The 20297-nt window shown below is 54.2% G+C and overlaps 1 protein-coding gene across 5 annotated transcripts in view; it reads right to left on the minus strand.

Annotated features, from left to right (window-relative positions):
- The window catches only part of phka1a (phosphorylase kinase, alpha 1a (muscle)), a 54338-nt gene that overhangs the window by 21393 nt on the left and 12648 nt on the right, over positions 1-20297 (minus strand). For 4 of the 5 annotated variants that reach the window (XM_015351380.2, XM_015351381.2, XM_015351383.2 and 1 more), the window contains exons 12-20: positions 19791-19886; positions 18912-19019; positions 18746-18824; positions 18136-18270; positions 17160-17269; positions 16744-16888; positions 14803-14881; positions 14234-14427; positions 11253-11426 (exon numbers count right to left, since the gene is read on the minus strand). In XM_015351380.2, coding sequence (XP_015206866.2) covers positions 11253-11426; positions 14234-14427; positions 14803-14881; positions 16744-16888; positions 17160-17269; positions 18136-18270; positions 18746-18824; positions 18912-19019; positions 19791-19886 — 1120 coding nt within the window. The remainder of the gene's footprint in view (positions 1-11252; positions 11427-14233; positions 14428-14802; positions 14882-16743; positions 16889-17159; positions 17270-18135; positions 18271-18745; positions 18825-18911; positions 19020-19790; positions 19887-20297) is intronic. The other variant, XM_015351384.2, reaches the window with a different exon arrangement.

Consider the following 20297-nt stretch of genomic DNA (forward strand, 5'->3'; position numbering starts at 1 on the left):
CACTCACTCCCCTCGGGCTCTCGCTCACTCTCACACTCACTCTCACACTCACTCCCCTCGGGCTCTCGCTCACTCTCACACTCACTCCCCTCAGGCTCTTGTCACTCTCACACTCACACTCACTCCCCTCGGGCTCTCGCTCACTCTCACACTCACACTCACTCCCCTCGGGCTCTCGCTCACTCTCACACTCACACTCACTCCCCTCGGGCTCTCGCTCACTCTCACACTCACACTCACTCCCCTCGGGCTCTCGCTCACTCTCACACTCACTCCCCTCGGGCTCTCGCTCACTCTCACACTCACACTCACTCCCCTCGGGCTCTCGCTCTCGCTCACACTCACACTCACTCCCCTTGGGCTCTCGCTCTCGCTCACACTCACTCCCCTCGGGCTCTCGCTCACTCACTCCACTCGGGCTCTCGCTCACTCTCACACTCACTCCCCTCGGGCTCTCGCTCACTCCCACACTCACTCCCCTCGGGCTCTCGCTCACTCTCACACTCACTCCCCTCGGGCTCTCGCTCACTCTCACACTCACTCCCCTCGGGCTCTCGCTCACTCCCACACTCACTCCCCTCGGGCTCTCGCTCACTCCCACACTCACTCCCCTCGGGGTCTCGCTCACTCTCACACTCACACTCACTCCCCTCGGGCTCTCGCTCACTCTCACACTCACTCCCCTCGGGCTCTCGCTCACTCTCACACTCACTCCCCTCGGGCTCTCGCTCACTCTCACACTCACTCCCCTCGGGCTCTCGCTCACTCTCACACTCACTCCCCTCGGGCTCTCGCTCACTCTCACACTCACTCCCCTCGGGCTCTCGCTCACTCTCACACTCACTCCCCTCGGGCTCTCGCTCACTCTCACACTCACTCCCCTCGGGCTCTCGCTCACTCTCACACTCACTCCCCTCGGGCTCTCGCTCACTCTCACACTCACTCCCCTCGGGCTCTCGGTCTCGCTCACTCTCACACTCACTCCCCTCGGGCTCTCGGTCTCGCTCACTCTCACACTCACTTCCCCCAGGTTCTCGCTCACTCTCACACTCACACTCACTCCCCTCGGGCTCTCGCTCACTCTCACAATCACTCCCCTCGGGCTCTCGCTCACTCTCACACTCACACTCACTCCCCTCGGGCTCTCGCTCACTCTCACACTCACACTCACTCCCCTCGGGCTCTCGCTCACTCTCACACTCACACTCACTCCCCTCGGGCTCTCGCTCACTCTCACACTCACACTCACTCCCCTCGGGCTCTCGCTCTCGCTCACTCTCACACTCACACTCACTCCCCTCGGGCTCTCGCTCTCGCTCACTCTCACACTCACACTCACTCCCCTCGGGCTCTCGCTCTCGCTCACTCTCACACTCACACTCACTCCCCTCGGGCTCTCGCTCTCGCTCACTCTCACACTCACACTCACTCCCCTCGGGCTCACGCTCACTCTCACACTCACACTCACTCCCCTCGGGCTCTCGCTCACTCTCACCCTCACTCCCCTCGGGCTCTCGCTCACTCTCACACTCACTCCCCTCGGGCTCTCGCTCACTCTCACACTCACACTCACTCCCCTCGGGCTCTCGCTCACTCTCACACTCACACTCACTCCCCTCGGGCTCTCGCTCACTCTCACACTCACACTCACTCCCCTCGGGCTCTCGCTCACTCTCACACTCACTCCCCTCGGGCTCTCGCTCACTCTCACACTCACACTCACTCCCCTCGGGCTCTCGCTCTCGCTCACTCTCACACTCACACTCACTCCCCTCGGGCTCTCGCTCTCGCTCACTCTCACACTCACACTCACTCCCCTCGGGCTCTCGCTCTCGCTCACTCTCACACTCACACTCACTCCCCTCGGGCTCTCGCTCTCGCTCACTCTCACACTCACACTCACTCCCCTCGGGCTCACGCTCACTCTCACACTCACACTCACTCCCCTCGGGCTCTCGCTCACTCTCACCCTCACTCCCCTCGGGCTCTCGCTCACTCTCACACTCACTCCCCTCGGGCTCTCGCTCACTCTCACACTCACACTCACTCCCCTCGGGCTCTCGCTCACTCTCACACTCACACTCACTCCCCTCGGGCTCTCGCTCACTCTCACACTCACACTCACTCCCCTCGGGCTCTCGCTCACTCTCACACTCACTCCCCTCGGGCTCTCGCTCACTCTCACACTCACACTCACTCCCCTCGGGCATTCGCTCACTCTCACACTCACACTCACTCCCCTCGGGCTCTCGCTCACTCTCACACTCACACTCACTCCCCTCGGGCTCTCGCTCACTCTCACACTCACACTCACTCCCCTCGGGCTCTCGCTCACTCTCACACTCACACTCACTCCCCTCGGGCTCTCGCTCACTCTCACACTCTCACTCACTCCCCTCGGGCTCTCGCTCACACTCACACTCACTCCCCTCGGGCTCTCGCTCACACTCACACTCACACTCACTCCCCTCGGGCTCTCGCTCACTCTCACACTCACTTCCCCCGGGTTCTCGCTCTCGCTCACTCTCACACTCACTCCCCTCGGGCTCTCGCTCACTCTCACACTCACTCCCCTCGGGCTCTCGCTCACTCTCACACTCACTCCCCTCGGGCTCTCGCTCACTCTCACACTCACTCCCCTCGGGCTCTCGCTCACTCTCACACTCACTCCCCTCGGGCTCTCGCTCACTCTCACACTCACTCCCCTCGGGCTCTCGCTCACTCCCACACTCACTCCCCTCGGGCTCTCGCTCACTCTCTCGCTCACTCTCACACTCACTCCCCTCAGGCTCTTGTCACTCTCACACTCACTCCCCTCGGGCTCTCGCTCACTCTCACACTCACTCCCCTCGGGCTCTCGCTCACTCCCACACTCACTCCCCTCGGGCTCTCGCTCACTCCCACACTCACTCCCCTCGGGCTCTCGCTCACTCCCACACTCACTCCCCTCGGGCTCTCGCTCACTCTCACACTCACTCCCCTCGGGCTCTCGCTCACTCTCACACTCACTCTCACACTCACTCCCCTCGGGCTCTCGCTCACTCTCACACTCACTCCCCTCAGGCTCTTGTCACTCTCACACTCACACTCACTCCCCTCGGGCTCTCGCTCACTCTCACACTCACACTCACTCCCCTCGGGCTCTCGCTCACTCTCACACTCACACTCACTCCCCTCGGGCTCTCGCTCACTCTCACACTCACACTCACTCCCCTCGGGCTCTCGCTCACTCTCACACTCACTCCCCTCGGGCTCTCGCTCACTCTCACACTCACTCCCCTCGGGCTCTCGCTCACTCTCACACTCACACTCACTCCCCTCGGGCTCTCGCTCTCGCTCACACTCACACTCACTCCCCTTGGGCTCTCGCTCTCGCTCACACTCACTCCCCTCGGGCTCTCGCTCACTCACTCCACTCGGGCTCTCGCTCACTCTCACACTCACTCCCCTCGGGCTCTCGCTCACTCCCACACTCACTCCCCTCGGGCTCTCGCTCACTCTCACACTCACTCCCCTCGGGCTCTCGCTCACTCCCACACTCACTCCCCTCGGGCTCTCGCTCACTCCCACACTCACTCCCCTCGGGGTCTCGCTCACTCTCACACTCACACTCACTCCCCTCGGGCTCTCGCTCACTCTCACACTCACTCCCCTCGGGCTCTCGCTCACTCTCACACTCACTCCCCTCGGGCTCTCGCTCACTCTCACACTCACTCCCCTCGGGCTCTCGCTCACTCTCACACTCACTCCCCTCGGGCTCTCGCTCACTCTCACACTCACTCCCCTCGGGCTCTCGCTCACTCTCACACTCACTCCCCTCGGGCTCTCGCTCACTCTCACACTCACTCCCCTCGGGCTCTCGCTCACTCTCACACTCACTCCCCTCGGGCTCTCGCTCACTCTCACACTCACTCCCCTCGGGCTCTCGGTCTCGCTCACTCTCACACTCACTCCCCTCGGGCTCTCGGTCTCGCTCACTCTCACACTCACTTCCCCCAGGTTCTCGCTCACTCTCACACTCACACTCACTCCCCTCGGGCTCTCGCTCACTCTCACACTCACACTCACTCCCCTCGGGCTCTCGCTCACTCTCACACTCACACTCACTCCCCTCGGGCTCTCGCTCACTCTCACACTCACACTCACTCCCCTCGGGCTCTCGCTCACTCTCACACTCACACTCACTCCCCTCGGGCTCTCGCTCTCGCTCACTCTCACACTCACACTCACTCCCCTCGGGCTCTCGCTCTCGCTCACTCTCACACTCACACTCACTCCCCTCGGGCTCTCGCTCTCGCTCACTCTCACACTCACACTCACTCCCCTCGGGCTCTCGCTCTCGCTCACTCTCACACTCACACTCACTCCCCTCGGGCTCTCGCTCTCGCTCACTCTCACTCTCACACTCACTCCCCTCGGGCTCACGCTCACTCTCACACTCACACTCACTCCCCTCGGGCTCTCGCTCACTCTCACCCTCACTCCCCTCGGGCTCTCGCTCACTCTCACACTCACTCCCCTCGGGCTCTCGCTCACTCTCACACTCACACTCACTCCCCTCGGGCTCTCGCTCACTCTCACACTCACACTCACTCCCCTCGGGCTCTCGCTCACTCTCACACTCACACTCACTCCCCTCGGGCTCTCGCTCACTCTCACACTCACTCCCCTCGGGCTCTCGCTCACTCTCACACTCACACTCACTCCCCTCGGGCTCTCGCTCACTCTCACACTCACACTCACTCCCCTCGGGCTCTCGCTCACTCTCACACTCACACTCACTCCCCTCGGGCTCTCGCTCACTCTCACACTCTCACTCACTCCCCTCGGGCTCTCGCTCACACTCACACTCACTCCCCTCGGGCTCTCGCTCACACTCACACTCACACTCACTCCCCTCGGGCTCTCGCTCACTCTCACACTCACTTCCCCCGGGTTCTCGCTCTCGCTCACTCTCACACTCACTCCCCTCGGGCTCTCGCTCACTCTCACACTCACTCCCCTCGGGCTCTCGCTCACTCTCACACTCACTCCCCTCGGGCTCTCGCTCACTCTCACACTCACTCCCCTCGGGCTCTCGCTCACTCTCACACTCACTCCCCTCGGGCTCTCGCTCACTCTCACACTCACTCCCCTCGGGCTCTCGCTCACTCTCACACTCACTCCCCTCGGGCTCTCGCTCACTCCCACACTCACTCCCCTCGGGCTCTCGCTCACTCTCTCGCTCACTCTCACACTCACTCCCCTCAGGCTCTTGTCACTCTCACACTCACTCCCCTCGGGCTCTCGCTCACTCTCACACTCACTCCCCTCGGGCTCTCGCTCACTCCCACACTCACTCCCCTCGGGCTCTCGCTCACTCCCACACTCACTCCCCTCGGGCTCTCGCTCACTCTCACACTCACTCCCCTCGGGCTCTCGCTCACTCTCACACTCACTCTCACACTCACTCCCCTCGGGCTCTCGCTCACTCTCACACTCACTCCCCTCAGGCTCTTGTCACTCTCACACTCACACTCACTCCCCTCGGGCTCTCGCTCACTCTCACACTCACACTCACTCCCCTCGGGCTCTCGCTCACTCTCACACTCACACTCACTCCCCTCGGGCTCTCGCTCACTCTCACACTCACACTCACTCCCCTCGGGCTCTCGCTCACTCTCACACTCACTCCCCTCGGGCTCTCGCTCACTCTCACACTCACACTCACTCCCCTCGGGCATTCGCTCACTCTCACACTCACACTCACTCCCCTCGGGCTCTCGCTCACTCTCACACTCACACTCACTCCCCTCGGGCTCTCGCTCACTCTCACTCTCACACTCACTCCCCTCGGGCTCTTGCTCACTCTCACACTCACACTCACTCCCCTCGGGCATTCGCTCACTCTCACACTCACACTCACTCCCCTCGGGCTCTCGCTCACTCTCACACTCACACTCACTCCCCTCGGGCTCTCGCTCACTCTCACACTCACACTCACTCCCCTCGGGCTCTCGCTCACTCTCACACTCACACTCACTCCCCTCGGGCTCTCGCTCACTCTCACACTCACACTCACTCCCCTCGGGCTCTCGCTCACTCTCACACTCACTCCCCTCGGGCTCTCGCTCACTCTCACACTCACTCCCCTCGGGCTCTCGCTCACTCTCACACTCACTCCCCTCGGGCTCTCGCTCACTCTCACACTCACTCCCCTCGGGCTCTCGCTCACTCTCACACTCACTCCCCTCGGGCTCTCGCTCACTCCCACACTCACTCCCCTCGGGGTCTCGCTCACTCTCACACTCACACTCACTCCCCTCGGGCTCTCGCTCACTCTCACACTCACTCCCCTCGGGCTCTCGCTCACTCTCACACTCACTCCCCTCGGGCTCTCGCTCACTCTCACACTCACTCCCCTCGGGCTCTCGCTCACTCTCACACTCACTCCCCTCGGGCTCTCGCTCACTCTCACACTCACTCCCCTCGGGCTCTCGCTCACTCTCACACTCACTCCCCTCGGGCTCTCGCTCACTCTCACACTCACTCCCCTCGGGCTCTCGGTCTCGCTCACTCTCACACTCACTCCCCTCGGGCTCTCGGTCTCGCTCACTCTCACACTCACTTCCCCCAGGTTCTCGCTCACTCTCACACTCACACTCACTCCCCTCGGGCTCTCGCTCACTCTCACAATCACTCCCCTCGGGCTCTCGCTCACTCTCACACTCACACTCACTCCCCTCGGGCTCTCGCTCACTCTCACACTCACACTCACTCCCCTCGGGCTCTCGCTCACTCTCACACTCACACTCACTCCCCTCGGGCTCTCGCTCACTCTCACACTCACACTCACTCCCCTCGGGCTCTCGCTCTCGCTCACTCTCACACTCACACTCACTCCCCTCGGGCTCTCGCTCTCGCTCAGTCTCACACTCACACTCACTCCCCTCGGGCTCTCGCTCTCGCTCACTCTCACACTCACACTCACTCCCCTCGGGCTCTCGCTCTCGCTCACTCTCACACTCACACTCACTCCCCTCGGGCTCACGCTCACTCTCACACTCACACTCACTCCCCTCGGGCTCTCGCTCACTCTCACCCTCACTCCCCTCGGGCTCTCGCTCACTCTCACACTCACTCCCCTCGGGCTCTCGCTCACTCTCACACTCACACTCACTCCCCTCGGGCTCTCGCTCACTCTCACACTCACACTCACTCCCCTCGGGCTCTCGCTCACTCTCACACTCACACTCACTCCCCTCGGGCTCTCGCTCACTCTCACACTCACTCCCCTCGGGCTCTCGCTCACTCTCACACTCACACTCACTCCCCTCGGGCATTCGCTCACTCTCACACTCACACTCACTCCCCTCGGGCTCTCGCTCACTCTCACACTCACACTCACTCCCCTCGGGCTCTCGCTCACTCTCACACTCACACTCACTCCCCTCGGGCTCTCGCTCACTCTCACACTCTCACTCACTCCCCTCGGGCTCTCGCTCACACTCACACTCACTCCCCTCGGGCTCTCGCTCACACTCACACTCACACTCACTCCCCTCGGGCTCTCGCTCACTCTCACACTCACTTCCCCCGGGTTCTCGCTCTCGCTCACTCTCACACTCACTCCCCTCGGGCTCTCGCTCACTCTCACACTCACTCCCCTCGGGCTCTCGCTCACTCTCACACTCACTCCCCTCGGGCTCTCGCTCACTCTCACACTCACTCCCCTCGGGCTCTCGCTCACTCTCACACTCACTCCCCTCGGGCTCTCGCTCACTCTCACACTCACTCCCCTCGGGCTCTCGCTCACTCCCACACTCACTCCCCTCGGGCTCTCGCTCACTCTCTCGCTCACTCTCACACTCACTCCCCTCAGGCTCTTGTCACTCTCACACTCACTCCCCTCGGGCTCTCGCTCACTCTCACACTCACTCCCCTCGGGCTCTCGCTCACTCCCACACTCACTCCCCTCGGGCTCTCGCTCACTCCCACACTCACTCCCCTCGGGCTCTCGCTCACTCTCACACTCACTCCCCTCGGGCTCTCGCTCACTCTCACACTCACTCTCACACTCACTCCCCTCGGGCTCTCGCTCACTCTCACACTCACTCCCCTCAGGCTCTTGTCACTCTCACACTCACACTCACTCCCCTCGGGCTCTCGCTCACTCTCACACTCACACTCACTCCCCTCGGGCTCTCGCTCACTCTCACACTCACACTCACTCCCCTCGGGCTCTCGCTCACTCTCACACTCACACTCACTCCCCTCGGGCTCTCGCTCACTCTCACACTCACTCCCCTCGGGCTCTCGCTCACTCTCACACTCACACTCACTCCCCTCGGGCATTCGCTCACTCTCACACTCACACTCACTCCCCTCGGGCTCTCGCTCACTCTCACACTCACACTCACTCCCCTCGGGCTCTCGCTCACTCTCACTCTCACACTCACTCCCCTCGGGCTCTTGCTCACTCTCACACTCACACTCACTCCCCTCGGGCATTCGCTCACTCTCACACTCACACTCACTCCCCTCGGGCATTCGCTCACTCTCACACTCACACTCACTCCCCTCGGGCTCTCGCTCACTCTCACACTCACACTCACTCCCCTCGGGCTCTCGCTCACTCTCACACTCACACTCACTCCCCTCGGGCTCTCGCTCACTCTCACACTCACACTCACTCCCCTCGGGCTCTCGCTCACTCTCACACTCACACTCACTCCCCTCGGGCTCTCGCTCACTCTCACACTCACACTCACTCCCCTCGGGCTCTCGCTCACTCTCACACTCACTCCCCTCGGGCTCTCGCTCACTCTCACACTCACTCCCCTCGGGCTCTCGCTCACTCTCACACTCACTCCCCTCGGGCTCTCGCTCACTCTCACACTCACTCCCCTCGGGCTCTCGCTCTTGCTCACTCCCACACTCACTCCCCTCGGGCTCTCGCTCTTGCTCACTCCCACACTCACTCCCCTCGGGCTCTCGCTCACTCTCACACTCACACTCACTCCCCTCGGGCTCTCGCTCACTCTCACACTCACACTCACTCCCCTCGGGCTCTCGCTCACTCTCACACTCACACTCACTCCCCTCGGGCTCTCGCTCACTCTCACACTCACTCCCCTCGGGCTCTCGCTCACTCTCACACTCACTCCCCTCGGGCTCTCGCTCACTCTCACACTCACTCCCCTCGGGCTCTCGCTCACTCTCACACTCACTCCCCTCGGGCTCTCGCTCACTCCCACACTCACTCCCCTCGGGCTCTCGCTCACTCTCTCGCTCACTCTCACACTCACTCCCCTCAGGCTCTTGTCACTCTCACACTCACTCCCCTCGGGCTCTCGCTCACTCTCACACTCACTCCCCTCGGGCTCTCGCTCACTCCCACACTCACTCCCCTCGGGCTCTCGCTCACTCCCACACTCACTCCCCTCGGGCTCTCGCTCACTCCCACACTCACTCCCCTCGGGCTCTCGCTCACTCTCACACTCACTCCCCTCGGGCTCTCGCTCACTCTCACACTCACTCCCCTCGGGCTCTCGCTCACTCTCTCGCTCACTCTCACACTCACTCCCCTCGGGCTCTCACTCACTCTCACACTCACTCCCCTCAGGCTCTTGTCACTCTCACACTCACACTCACTCCCCTCGGGCTCTCGCTCACTCTCACACTCACACTCACTCCCCTCGGGCTCTCGCTCTCGCTCACACTCACACTCACTCCCCTCGGGCTCTCGCTCTCGCTCACTCTCACACTCACACTCACTCCCCTCGGGCTCTCGCTCACTCTCACACTCACACTCACTCCCCTCGGGCTCTCGCTCACTCTCACACTCACACTCACTCCCCTCGGGCTCTCGCTCACTCTCACACTCACTCCCCTCGGGCTCTCGCTCACTCTCACACTCACACTCACTCCCCTCGGGCATTCGCTCACTCTCACACTCACACTCACTCCCCTCGGGCTCTCGCTCACTCTCACACTCACACTCACTCCCCTCGGGCTCTCGCTCACTCTCACTCTCACACTCACTCCCCTCGGGCTCTCGCTCACTCTCACTCTCACACTCACTCCCCTCGGGCTCTCGCTCACTCTCACACTCACACTCACTCCCCTCGGGCATTCGCTCACTCTCACACTCACACTCACTCCCCTCGGGCTCTCGCTCACTCTCACACTCACACTCACTCCCCTCGGGCTCTCGCTCACTCTCACACTCACACTCACTCCCCTCGGGCTCTCGCTCACTCTCACACTCACTCCCCTCGGGCTCTCGCTCACTCTCACACTCACTCCCCTCGGGCTCTCGCTCACTCTCACACTCACTCCCCTCGGGCTCTCGCTCACTCTCACACTCACTCCCCTCGGGCTCTCGCTCACTCTCACACTCACTCCCCTCGGGCTCTCGCTCTTGCTCACTCCCACACTCACTCCCCTCGGGCTCTCGCTCTTGCTCACTCCCACACTCACTCCCCTCGGGCTCTCGCTCACTCTCACACTCACACTCACTCCCCTCGGGCTCTCGCTCACTCTCACACTCACACTCACTCCCCTCGGGCTCTCGCTCACTCTCACACTCACTCCCCTCGGGCTCTCGCTCACTCTCACACTCACTCCCCTCGGGCTCTCGCTCACTCTCACACTCACTCCCCTCAGGCTCTCGCTCACTTTCACACTCACTCCCCTCGGGCTCTCGCTCACTCTCACACTCACTCCCCTCGGGCTCTCGCTCACTCTCACACTCACTCCCCTCGGGCTCTCGCTCACTCTCACACTCATACTCACTCCCCTCGGGCTCTCGCTCACTCTCACACTCACACTCACTCCCCTCGGGCTCTCGCTCTCGCTCACTCTCACACTCACTCCCCTCGGGCTCTCGCTCTCTTGGAAAGAAGAACTATTATAAAGCAGTAAACATGTGACCTTATTCTGACAGCCTTCTCACACTCACTCCCCTCGGGCTCTCGCTCACCGTCACACTCACTCCCCTCGGGCTCTCGCTCACTCTCACACTCACACTCACTCCCCTCGGGCTCTCGCTCACTCTCACTCCCCTCGGGCTCTCGCTCACTCTCACTCCCCTCGGGCTCTCGCTCACTCTCACTCCCCTCGGGCTCTCGCTCACTCTCACACTCACTTCCCCCGGGTTCTCGCTCACTCTCACACTCACACTCACTCCCCTCGGGCTCTCGCTCACTCTCACACTCACTCCCCTCGTGCTCTCACTCACTCTCGCAGACCGCGGATGACGGGAGGCTCACTCTGTATGTCGAGACCCTTGGCCTTGTTCACGAGGGACACCATGTCTCGCGTCTGGTGGGCCGCTGCCCGGAAACGGACGAGCCCCCCCTTGGGCGTGCTGGGCGAGGGAGTGGGTTTGGGGGCTGTGCTCTCCAGCAGGTGGTCCAGATACTGGGATAGATCGTCACTCTCATCTGGGAGAAGCAGCAAGGAGTCAGAAACTGCTAAGGCAGTCCCCCAGTACATGTCTTTTATCAGGAACCCATTTTCACAACTTGAAATGCCTTGTTGATGATTCACTTGTGAGTTTCTTCTTCACCGGTCAATCACATGGCAAGAAAAACTGCACATTTCCAATTGCCTAGATCTGTATTTCCACTGGACAGCAAAGTCCATAATTAATGAACTGGGACACAACCTAACCCTATCCTGCCCTCAATAATAGCATTAAACCCAAGGAATCCCTGTCCCTGGACAAGCAGTCTGTATGTTTCTGTGCTGCCAAAAGTTAAGAGCTAAGTTATACTAATGGGGAAAACCTCAGAGAATTCCCCCCCACAGCGTTCTCCGTTTAATTCTGTTTGTTTCTCACTCATCAGGTGTGGTACTGCAACAGAGGGATGTATTAAGCAAAACTAACAGTCTACACAAACCTCCAGCCCTTTTCCCTTTTTCAGCTTTGACGTTTTTAAAACAGGCTTTCAGACAGTTAGTACAGCTAATGACTGATGGGGAGAAAACCAAAATCACACAGGAGTCACATGGTCACTGAGTATGCAACAGCAGCGAAGCAAAATATCAGCTATCAGAGGTGCACTGAGTGTTTAACAGTTAAATCAACTGTATATGAAATGCTGGTACAATACAGGTGTCAATTCTAGAGTGTGAGCAGGCCCCTGGAAATCTCTCTATAAGCATGCTCCATAGATTAGATTAGATTAATAGATTAACAACTAATCATAGATTAATAACTCCAACGAATACGAACAAACTCAACGTTATATTAATTCTGAGACTCAGAAAGGATTACAGCAGGAAAGTTGTCTGCGAGTGTTGTGTTAAAGCACAGGTACTGCCCACTCAGGGACAGCCACCACTAACAGGACAGTGCTCTCAGAGAGCTGGAACAGCCACAAGCTGCAGGCGTAAACTCAGCACGGGCGAGGCCACAGAAGCAAACAATCGGGCAATCTGAAGTTCACACCACGCAATGATGGCAAGGTTGTGAGGACAAAGAAGCCAGGGCGAGTTTAGGATGCCATTCTTGTAACAAAAGGACAAGATGGGAGTTAGCACCAGTATCTAGTTGGGGAAAAACAAAAAAAGAAATGACCCACACCACTTACACGGCCACAAATTTTATGTTTTTGTTTTAGTAAAAGTCAATTTTTTCCCCTATAACTAAAAACTAAGGTTTGGTCATCAAGTTAATTTTTAACACAGCCTTATTAATATTTTTAATGCATTTTGATGGTTAGAACAGAGTCAGGTCTGGAGCTGCAGATTTTGGGATGGAATTCTACAACCTGTGCCTAGGACAAGTCTGTTTTGCTTGAAGATGTTTTACAAACAAGTATACGCTGCCTAATGTTGTGGATACATTGCTCAAAACTAAAATGTAAATGATTCCCGAAGTAAATAATGGTCTGTGCGAAAGGGTAATGAGTGTTTAAGTACAACTTTCAATATCTCTTATCTTTAAGGTAAGACATGGGCCTTCTTTAGAGTGCTTGGTCAGGCCACGTAGAGCTCTACAGCTGCCCTTTATCTGACCTTTTCAATTGAACCAGCCAGACCATGTCCAGAGTCCACACTAATATTTAACATTGACCAGATCATTCTGGGACAGGACATCAAACCAACCTTTTTGGTGATGGTACAGTAAAAAAGTGGGCACCAATTCTGTACAAGACTCCAGACACTCTTCAGGGAAGAAAGTGAAGGTGTAAGAGTGGAATCATAGAAATTGTATTTGAAAAGGTTCCTCCTTGGAATTTACAGAAAAAAGGCACTGAGTACTGAAGACACTGGTAACAGGCTTTAAGTAAGGGACTGTTAATTATTTGTCACTTCATATTATTTGTTTTTGTTATTTCTTTTATTTTTCTGCTATCCAAAAGACAAATTGTTCACTTGTACTGTGATCCATTCTTTGCACTAAGGAGAAAGGTTCCTGTATTGGTTAGCATTGGTTTAGGAAGTAGTCTTGTCCAGAGTGGGGTCTTTCAATTTATAATAAAAAGGTTTTCCTTTTTCAATATGGTAATCTTGCCTCATTTACATGTTTTAGATCTTTTTCATAGTTTTGTAAAAGGCTGGGCTCATGTACTAATAGTTCTATTATGTTACTGTAAACAATTGAAGAAAACGTTGGGATTCTGTGATTCTGATAACAGTTGTCAATATTTATCCAGCTTTCAAGTTTGTTGACTTCTTAATTACTGTGCTCACTCTACCAGGAACAAAGAAATCATGTGCCTAGAGATAAAATTATGATCAAGGATCTGTAAGAGCGTACTGTTTCTTCTCTGGGGGAAGTCATAGGCCAAGAAAATAATAACAATGAACACACAGTTATTACCCTACTATAAGATGACAACCATGTCTGAATGGAAATGCATGTGCATATATCACCTGTTTTAGGTTCCATGTACTGGCTTACTGAGTGTTCAGAATAAGATTCAAAAGACCAGTGTTCATCTCCAAAGGCTCCAGTCTATATCAGCAAACTGTTAACTCCCTACATACCTACTGTACATGCGATTTACTCTGCTGATTTAATTTGTGAATGCCTGTCTATTTTTTTATAGGTTTATTGTACAGTGCCTTAAGACAATGTATCGTGAAGCACTATGTAAAATAATTAAAAATTATCAAAATTATTCCCAGTAACCAGGGGATGCAGAGGTTTTGCACCTTGTTTTGGCCTAACGGCTGTGTTAATGGGACAGCTGTAAAAAACAGATGTGAAAATGCCCTTGATTGGTGTGCTTATCCTTACCATCATCTGCACAGTGAAAAGCATGCAGGGCGTCTGCTGAACGCAAGTCACTGCTGGGCTGCGTGACAAAGTCGCCGCTGTCGTCATTGGCGTCGCTAGAGTAAAGCGCCTTACCGACATGTTTGGGGTCCATGAAGCTGAGGTGAGCACAGCAGGACGTTGTCAGGAACTCTGACAACTTGCCTGTCTGAACCCTGTGGAAGAGCAGAGAACAGAGACTGTGTGTCTTTATATGCTCTCCTTACAAGGGGAAAATCTTAAATCATGCCATTTCTATAAATGTGTACCAGCATTCATGGAGCCATTTACTCTTAATCTGTTTAACACTACAGTAAAGATAATACTCTTTGACATGAATTACTAGTCCATGAAGGACTTCTGCCCAGCATCTGTACAGGAAAGTGTTTATTAGCAAAGCAATGTCTGCCATTAGATGCGTGTCCTTTCTAATAATGAGCTCCAGCTTGATATCCTTTCTCTCAACAGGATCTAAAGCCTGGAGTCCCTCTGACAAATGCCTCACCTACACTCTTCACTGTAGATTTGTTTTCTGCCTTGGCAAATCTTACCTTGCTCCTCCATAGTAGCCATCTTGGAGTTTTCTCAGAGTTGCCAAGACAGCAGGATCCAGATCTAACTGGTTTTCAGCTGCAAGATTTACACAAAAAAACAAAGATACATGACGGAGCTTAAGACAAAGAAAAAATGAGAGGTGTCCTCTCAGCCCTCCTAGATTGTGTGGTTGGTATTTGCTTAGTGACCTGAACATCTCATCAGACCATTTCCCGAAGGATGTCTAGGTCGATGTCAAGGTCAAAACAGCCATTCAGTTTGCTCCGGACTTCCATCTATCCCTCATGTAAAGAAGCACCTCCTGTTCTCATCATTAAAAAATGCTCTCACTTTCCGTCTCTGCCCTCCTATACAGAGAACTTAGCACACATACTGTATCGCAACACTCTGAGTGCCGTCCTACATATTGTACTGTATGCCCAGAGGTCAATTTTTCTAAAAGCTGTGAAGGGGCACCTTCACCACAGATGGAAGACCAGTTCAGGCCCTGCAAAAGCCTCTGTGCTATGTAGTTGCAAAGTCATTGCAGTATGAGACAGCTGCTCAAGAGGATGTGGTCAAGACAACATGCTTCGATGCAAAGATATCAGGAGGACAAAAGACAATCTGGCTTTAGAAGCAAGGGGGGCACACAGGCTGAATTGAGTACAGTAGATCAGTTCTGTGGGAGGGCTGTGGCTCAAGGCTTTGTAGAGGCATAAAAGATTGTCTGCTGCAGACACTACATGAGACTGTAGGACACTCGCCAGCATAGGCTGATTCAGGGACTCGGTCAGCAAGATAAAAAATAGAGAAGAGCTATGGTGCATAAATGAGGAAGCAGAGACCGATTTCCTTAATAATCACTTAGCGGGTAAGACAGCGAGTTAGCCAACAGGGCACGGAAAAAAAGGTGCCTTTAACGGTGAGAGAATTTAAACTTCACTGCCAGTCAGTGGATGACACGGGTAAGAGCTCATTCATGCCAAAAGATGCTGTGCTATGATGGGGGCACAAAACCATCTTTCAATTGACTGGGGTGCCTGGCTAATTCCTAGTGCATTCTTGGAAAATGTACGATAGCAGAAATCTCAGATCTTTTGGAAGAGCATAATGTCCTCTCCATGTCCTTGTGGAATTGCCCCTGAATGCTCTTCGTTAACTAAATCGTGTGAGGTCTAACAGGTCTAAACATAGCTTAAACATAGTTAAAACCTGTGGTCCCCATAAAATAGATCAGAACAACAAGTACATTTAATGAAAAAGGCTGATCCCTTTTATTAACCGCATTAAACTGAACTTCCCAATTCAGATTGCACCTGCAGATACCGTGAACGGCTCCTGTCTCGTGATAACTGACAACTGTCCCAGTGCAAGGCACACACTGCACTGCTGATGGATTTATTAATTGCTTACACTTACATAGCGCTTTTCTGGACACTCCATTCAAAACGCTTTACAGGTAATGGGGACTCCCCTCCACCGCCACCAATGTGCAGCCCCACCTGGATGATGCGACGGCAGCCATAGTGCGCCAGAACGCTCACCACACATCAGCTATCAGTGGGGAGGAGGGCAGAGTAATGAAGCCAATTCATAGATGGGGATTATTAGGAGGCCATGGTTGGTAAGGGCCAATGGGAAATTTGGCCAGTACGCCGGGATTACACCCCTACTCTTTTCGAGAAACGCCCTGGGATTTTTAAAGACTACAGAGAGTCAGGACCTCGGTCTTGCGTCTCATCCAAAGGACAGCGCCTGTTTACAGTTTAGTGTCCCCATCACTATATCGGGGCATTATCCATTTCTTATACAGCACTATGTAAATGACTAATTACACTTCTCTATGGTTGTATTTTGGATTTTTAATGTACTATATTTTAATGGCAAAATGCCACAGACAATGCAGTGTGATATCAGTTAACACAGGACCGAACAGCCACGAGGTGGCCACTCACTCAGCATGGTCTGTGAGATGGGCAAGGTGACGGTGGGCCGGCCGGTCATTCTCCAGCGGCAGCAGAGGTAGGAGAGGTCAGTGCGGAGCATCTCCACAATCATGCGGTTGTCCAGGGCAATGTAAAACTGCTGCTGGTCGATGAACTATGGGGCAGAGCACAGCACCGCACACAGGAGATAAAGACCTCGACCCAGGGTTGTCTCTGGTATCTCAAACACTCCCAGGGATTTACGTTTGCTGGTGAAACCAACACACTAATGTGCCTGAATAAGGCCGTACTGTCCAAGGCACAGAATACTTTATGCCATACACATGGCGAATGTCACTAAATATTCGTGCTAATATTTGCTAATGTAAAACAGCATTATTGACGGTCAGGTGGCCTCTCTGCTCCAGAAGATTCTCTGCGCTCACCTGAGGAGAGAAGGTGAAGATGGTGTTACGGATGATATAGAATTTGGACGTTCCCAGCACGCCCATGCGACGATAGGGTCTGCCAGAGAGCCCCAGGCGCTGGTTACGACCTGAAAAACAGAGCAAGAGTCACCTGACATTCAACACCTGCTAGGCACTGTAACTACTGTATGGCAAAAAGATACAGTGACTCCTACTATTGTTACCTTTCCTCGTGTTACTTATAAGCCACCTTTGAAAAAAGAGCAAGTCTGGCAGTGTTTGGTTGATCCATCCATCTGCTAACCTCTCTGTCCAATACAGGGGAAGCAACAGACACAAAGCAGTATTCACCCTGGATGGGACGCCAGTCCATCGCAGGGTACATGAAGACACAAACAGGCACACCGGGGCCAATTTCCCCCGAAGCCAATTAACCTATTGGTATGTTTTTGGACTGTGGGAAGAAACCAGAGCTCCCGGAGGAAACCTAAGCAAACACAGGAAGAACATACAAACTCCACCTAAACAGCATCCCAGGAACTGAACCCAGGGCCCCAGCATTTCGAGGCAAACCACTCCACCACCTGGGGAACCACTATGCTAACTGTGGAAGGTTCAGGATTGGTATTAATCATACCCAATCAACCCACTCCAAGCAAAATGGAACTGCCCAGTTTTCCCATAAAAATCCTATGGTCAGAGCTTAAATATCTGAAGTGCTTTGTTAGTTTCCATACGGTATACAAGACCAAGGCACTATGTGCTGGTATATTTGAGTCTGCTCACCTTAATGCTTAAGGTTATATGTCACGCAATGCTCTAAGCCACTCACAGCACAGAAAAGCCTCTTGAGAGCGGTTTGAACATGGAGAAAATGTGCAGAATTGTAATGCAAAGAGGAAACAACGGGGAAGAGCCTGGGAAAAATACAGCTCAGCTTTCGTAACAAGTGATGAGAACGACGCCCAAGCCGAGCCCAGGCCCCCCGCCTTACCCAGTCTTGCATAGATGTGACTCAGAGTCCTGGCAGGCTGCACTCGAATGGGGTAAACGTCAGCCACTGTCTCCACATTGAACCCGTGCTTCTGCAAGATGGCTTTAATCTCTTCTGTTTCAGCCAGGATGGAAACTACAAAGACACACAACCGGCACATCTTTCACCTGCCAGGCAGGCCTCATATGCATCTGAATCGGCGCTTTACCATGTTTTATTCCAATGATAAGATATACAGATTGCAGTGGCACTGTGGGTTAGTTAAACATTATACTAATAGTGCAATCTGAACATTTCTATTTCTAGCTTGTAACATCCAACTCAAACACTAAGAGCCTCGATTCGTTTAAAACAAAATCTCTTAAATTTGTTATTACAGATTTTATCACAGCAAAATACACTCAATTTCTTCTGTTTAATATGCCCTTAATACGCACTTGGGAGTATGTTCTCTACATGTGGTAGATCTGTGTCATATAAACACATTACCCAGAAGAAATACACGCTACCTCCAGCCCAAAGTGCAGCTTACACACTTGTGCACCCCATTAGTGAAGTTGCACTTGGCTTTAAGATTATGTAAAGTGAATTCGTTGTTTTCGGAAATTACCCTGAACCACCACGTCAGGCTTGGGGATGGTGGAGAACCTCCTGTTGAGCGGATCAATCTCTCCGGGGGCCAGGAATCCCTGCCAAGGCAGAGTAACAGAAAGAACCAGCAGTCAGAGCGCTGTCAGCTACAGAGGACGGAGGAGGGAGAAAGGATGGTCTGTTACCTCAGCCACCAGGTTCCCTATGATGTACAAGGACTGACCCCACATGAGAGGGAGCTTCCCCATGGGGACCCTGTCAACAGTGTGAGGGTTACAGTACTCCTCCTCCACCTGCAGGAAAAGAGGTCGAGTTACTAGCACCAATCCTTTCTATCCGCTTTGACCTGCTACAGCCCTTTCGCTGCCTGTCCTGACCCAATCTGTTTCAGATGGAGATTTGTCATTCTATTCAGAATGAATCTCAACACAATGGAGGTCATTCTTGCGCATTCTCATTTAACACCAGCGCGAAAGATCAGGAACGGCCGCCTACAGCCAACTGGAATGCTTCTTCAGCTCTGGTCATGGACGAAGCATAAACTCACATCTTCTGGACTTCACTGAATCAGTTCCAAATCACAATCTGAAGCGCTCTGGCTCTTTAAAAAATAGCATTCCTAGCATTCTCATACTGCCCAAAGAGCTAATTAGACTACAACACACAACCAAGATCTCTGCAAAACCCACAAAACAAGGATACAGATATTGCAGGAGCACCTTAGGCCGCCAGAGTTCTGTAGAAGAAACCAATTAAAGACCTTCCGAGTGCTGTGCAGTACCAGACCAGTATAGCTGCTCATACTTAAAAGGGGCATGAAAATCTAAAGGACCAAAATAATGGTTGTTACTGGACAACCAGTAAAAGAGTCGTTGTTATTGTAGCGTTCCGGTTGCTAACCAGCCCTTTTGAATTTTATTGTTAAAGACCAAAGCTCAGGTATTTCCTCATAAGAAGAATCCTGCTTACTTTTCGGTCTTAAAATGTGTGGTCTGGGATGCCCATTAGCTACTTGCATTCTTTCTGGGAAATTCCCCAATTGCTGTAAAGGGCAGAATCCTTACCCTGTCCGGAGGGACGCTGTAGAGTTCGGGCACAAGGCGGACTCCGTTCTTCCCTTTGATCAGAATCCCGTCCAGGGCGTCCCTGTACTCCTGCACCTGAGGGCCAAGAAAAACCACAATCTCCCATCAGAGCCGAACTGTTCCCATCTTCCCACACTGTACCCCGACCTGTTTTTACACAGCCCGGAGACTATGGTCACAATTCAAAAACCACGACTACGTTCATTACTATATTCCGCGCTTTGGCAACATGGAATATTTCAATAAGTTATCATTTTAGCTTTATTCTAGCAGTACTATTGGCTGTATCTTGACTAACTTACATAATAACGAATATCCTCTTTCATAAATTGTGTTTACGTTGCCTTAGGTAAAGTAAATTGACAAATACAGATTCTGAACTGGGGTGCCTCCTGTGTGAAATTGTTCTCCCTAGTTCTGTGTGTTTTACCTTCCACCTTCCAAACATATGCTGTGTTAATCAGTGTCTCTACTCTGTCCCTGTGT

The sequence above is a fragment of the Lepisosteus oculatus genome, chromosome 8 (assembly GCF_040954835.1).
Source record: "Lepisosteus oculatus isolate fLepOcu1 chromosome 8, fLepOcu1.hap2, whole genome shotgun sequence".
NCBI lineage: Eukaryota > Metazoa > Chordata > Actinopteri > Semionotiformes > Lepisosteidae > Lepisosteus > Lepisosteus oculatus.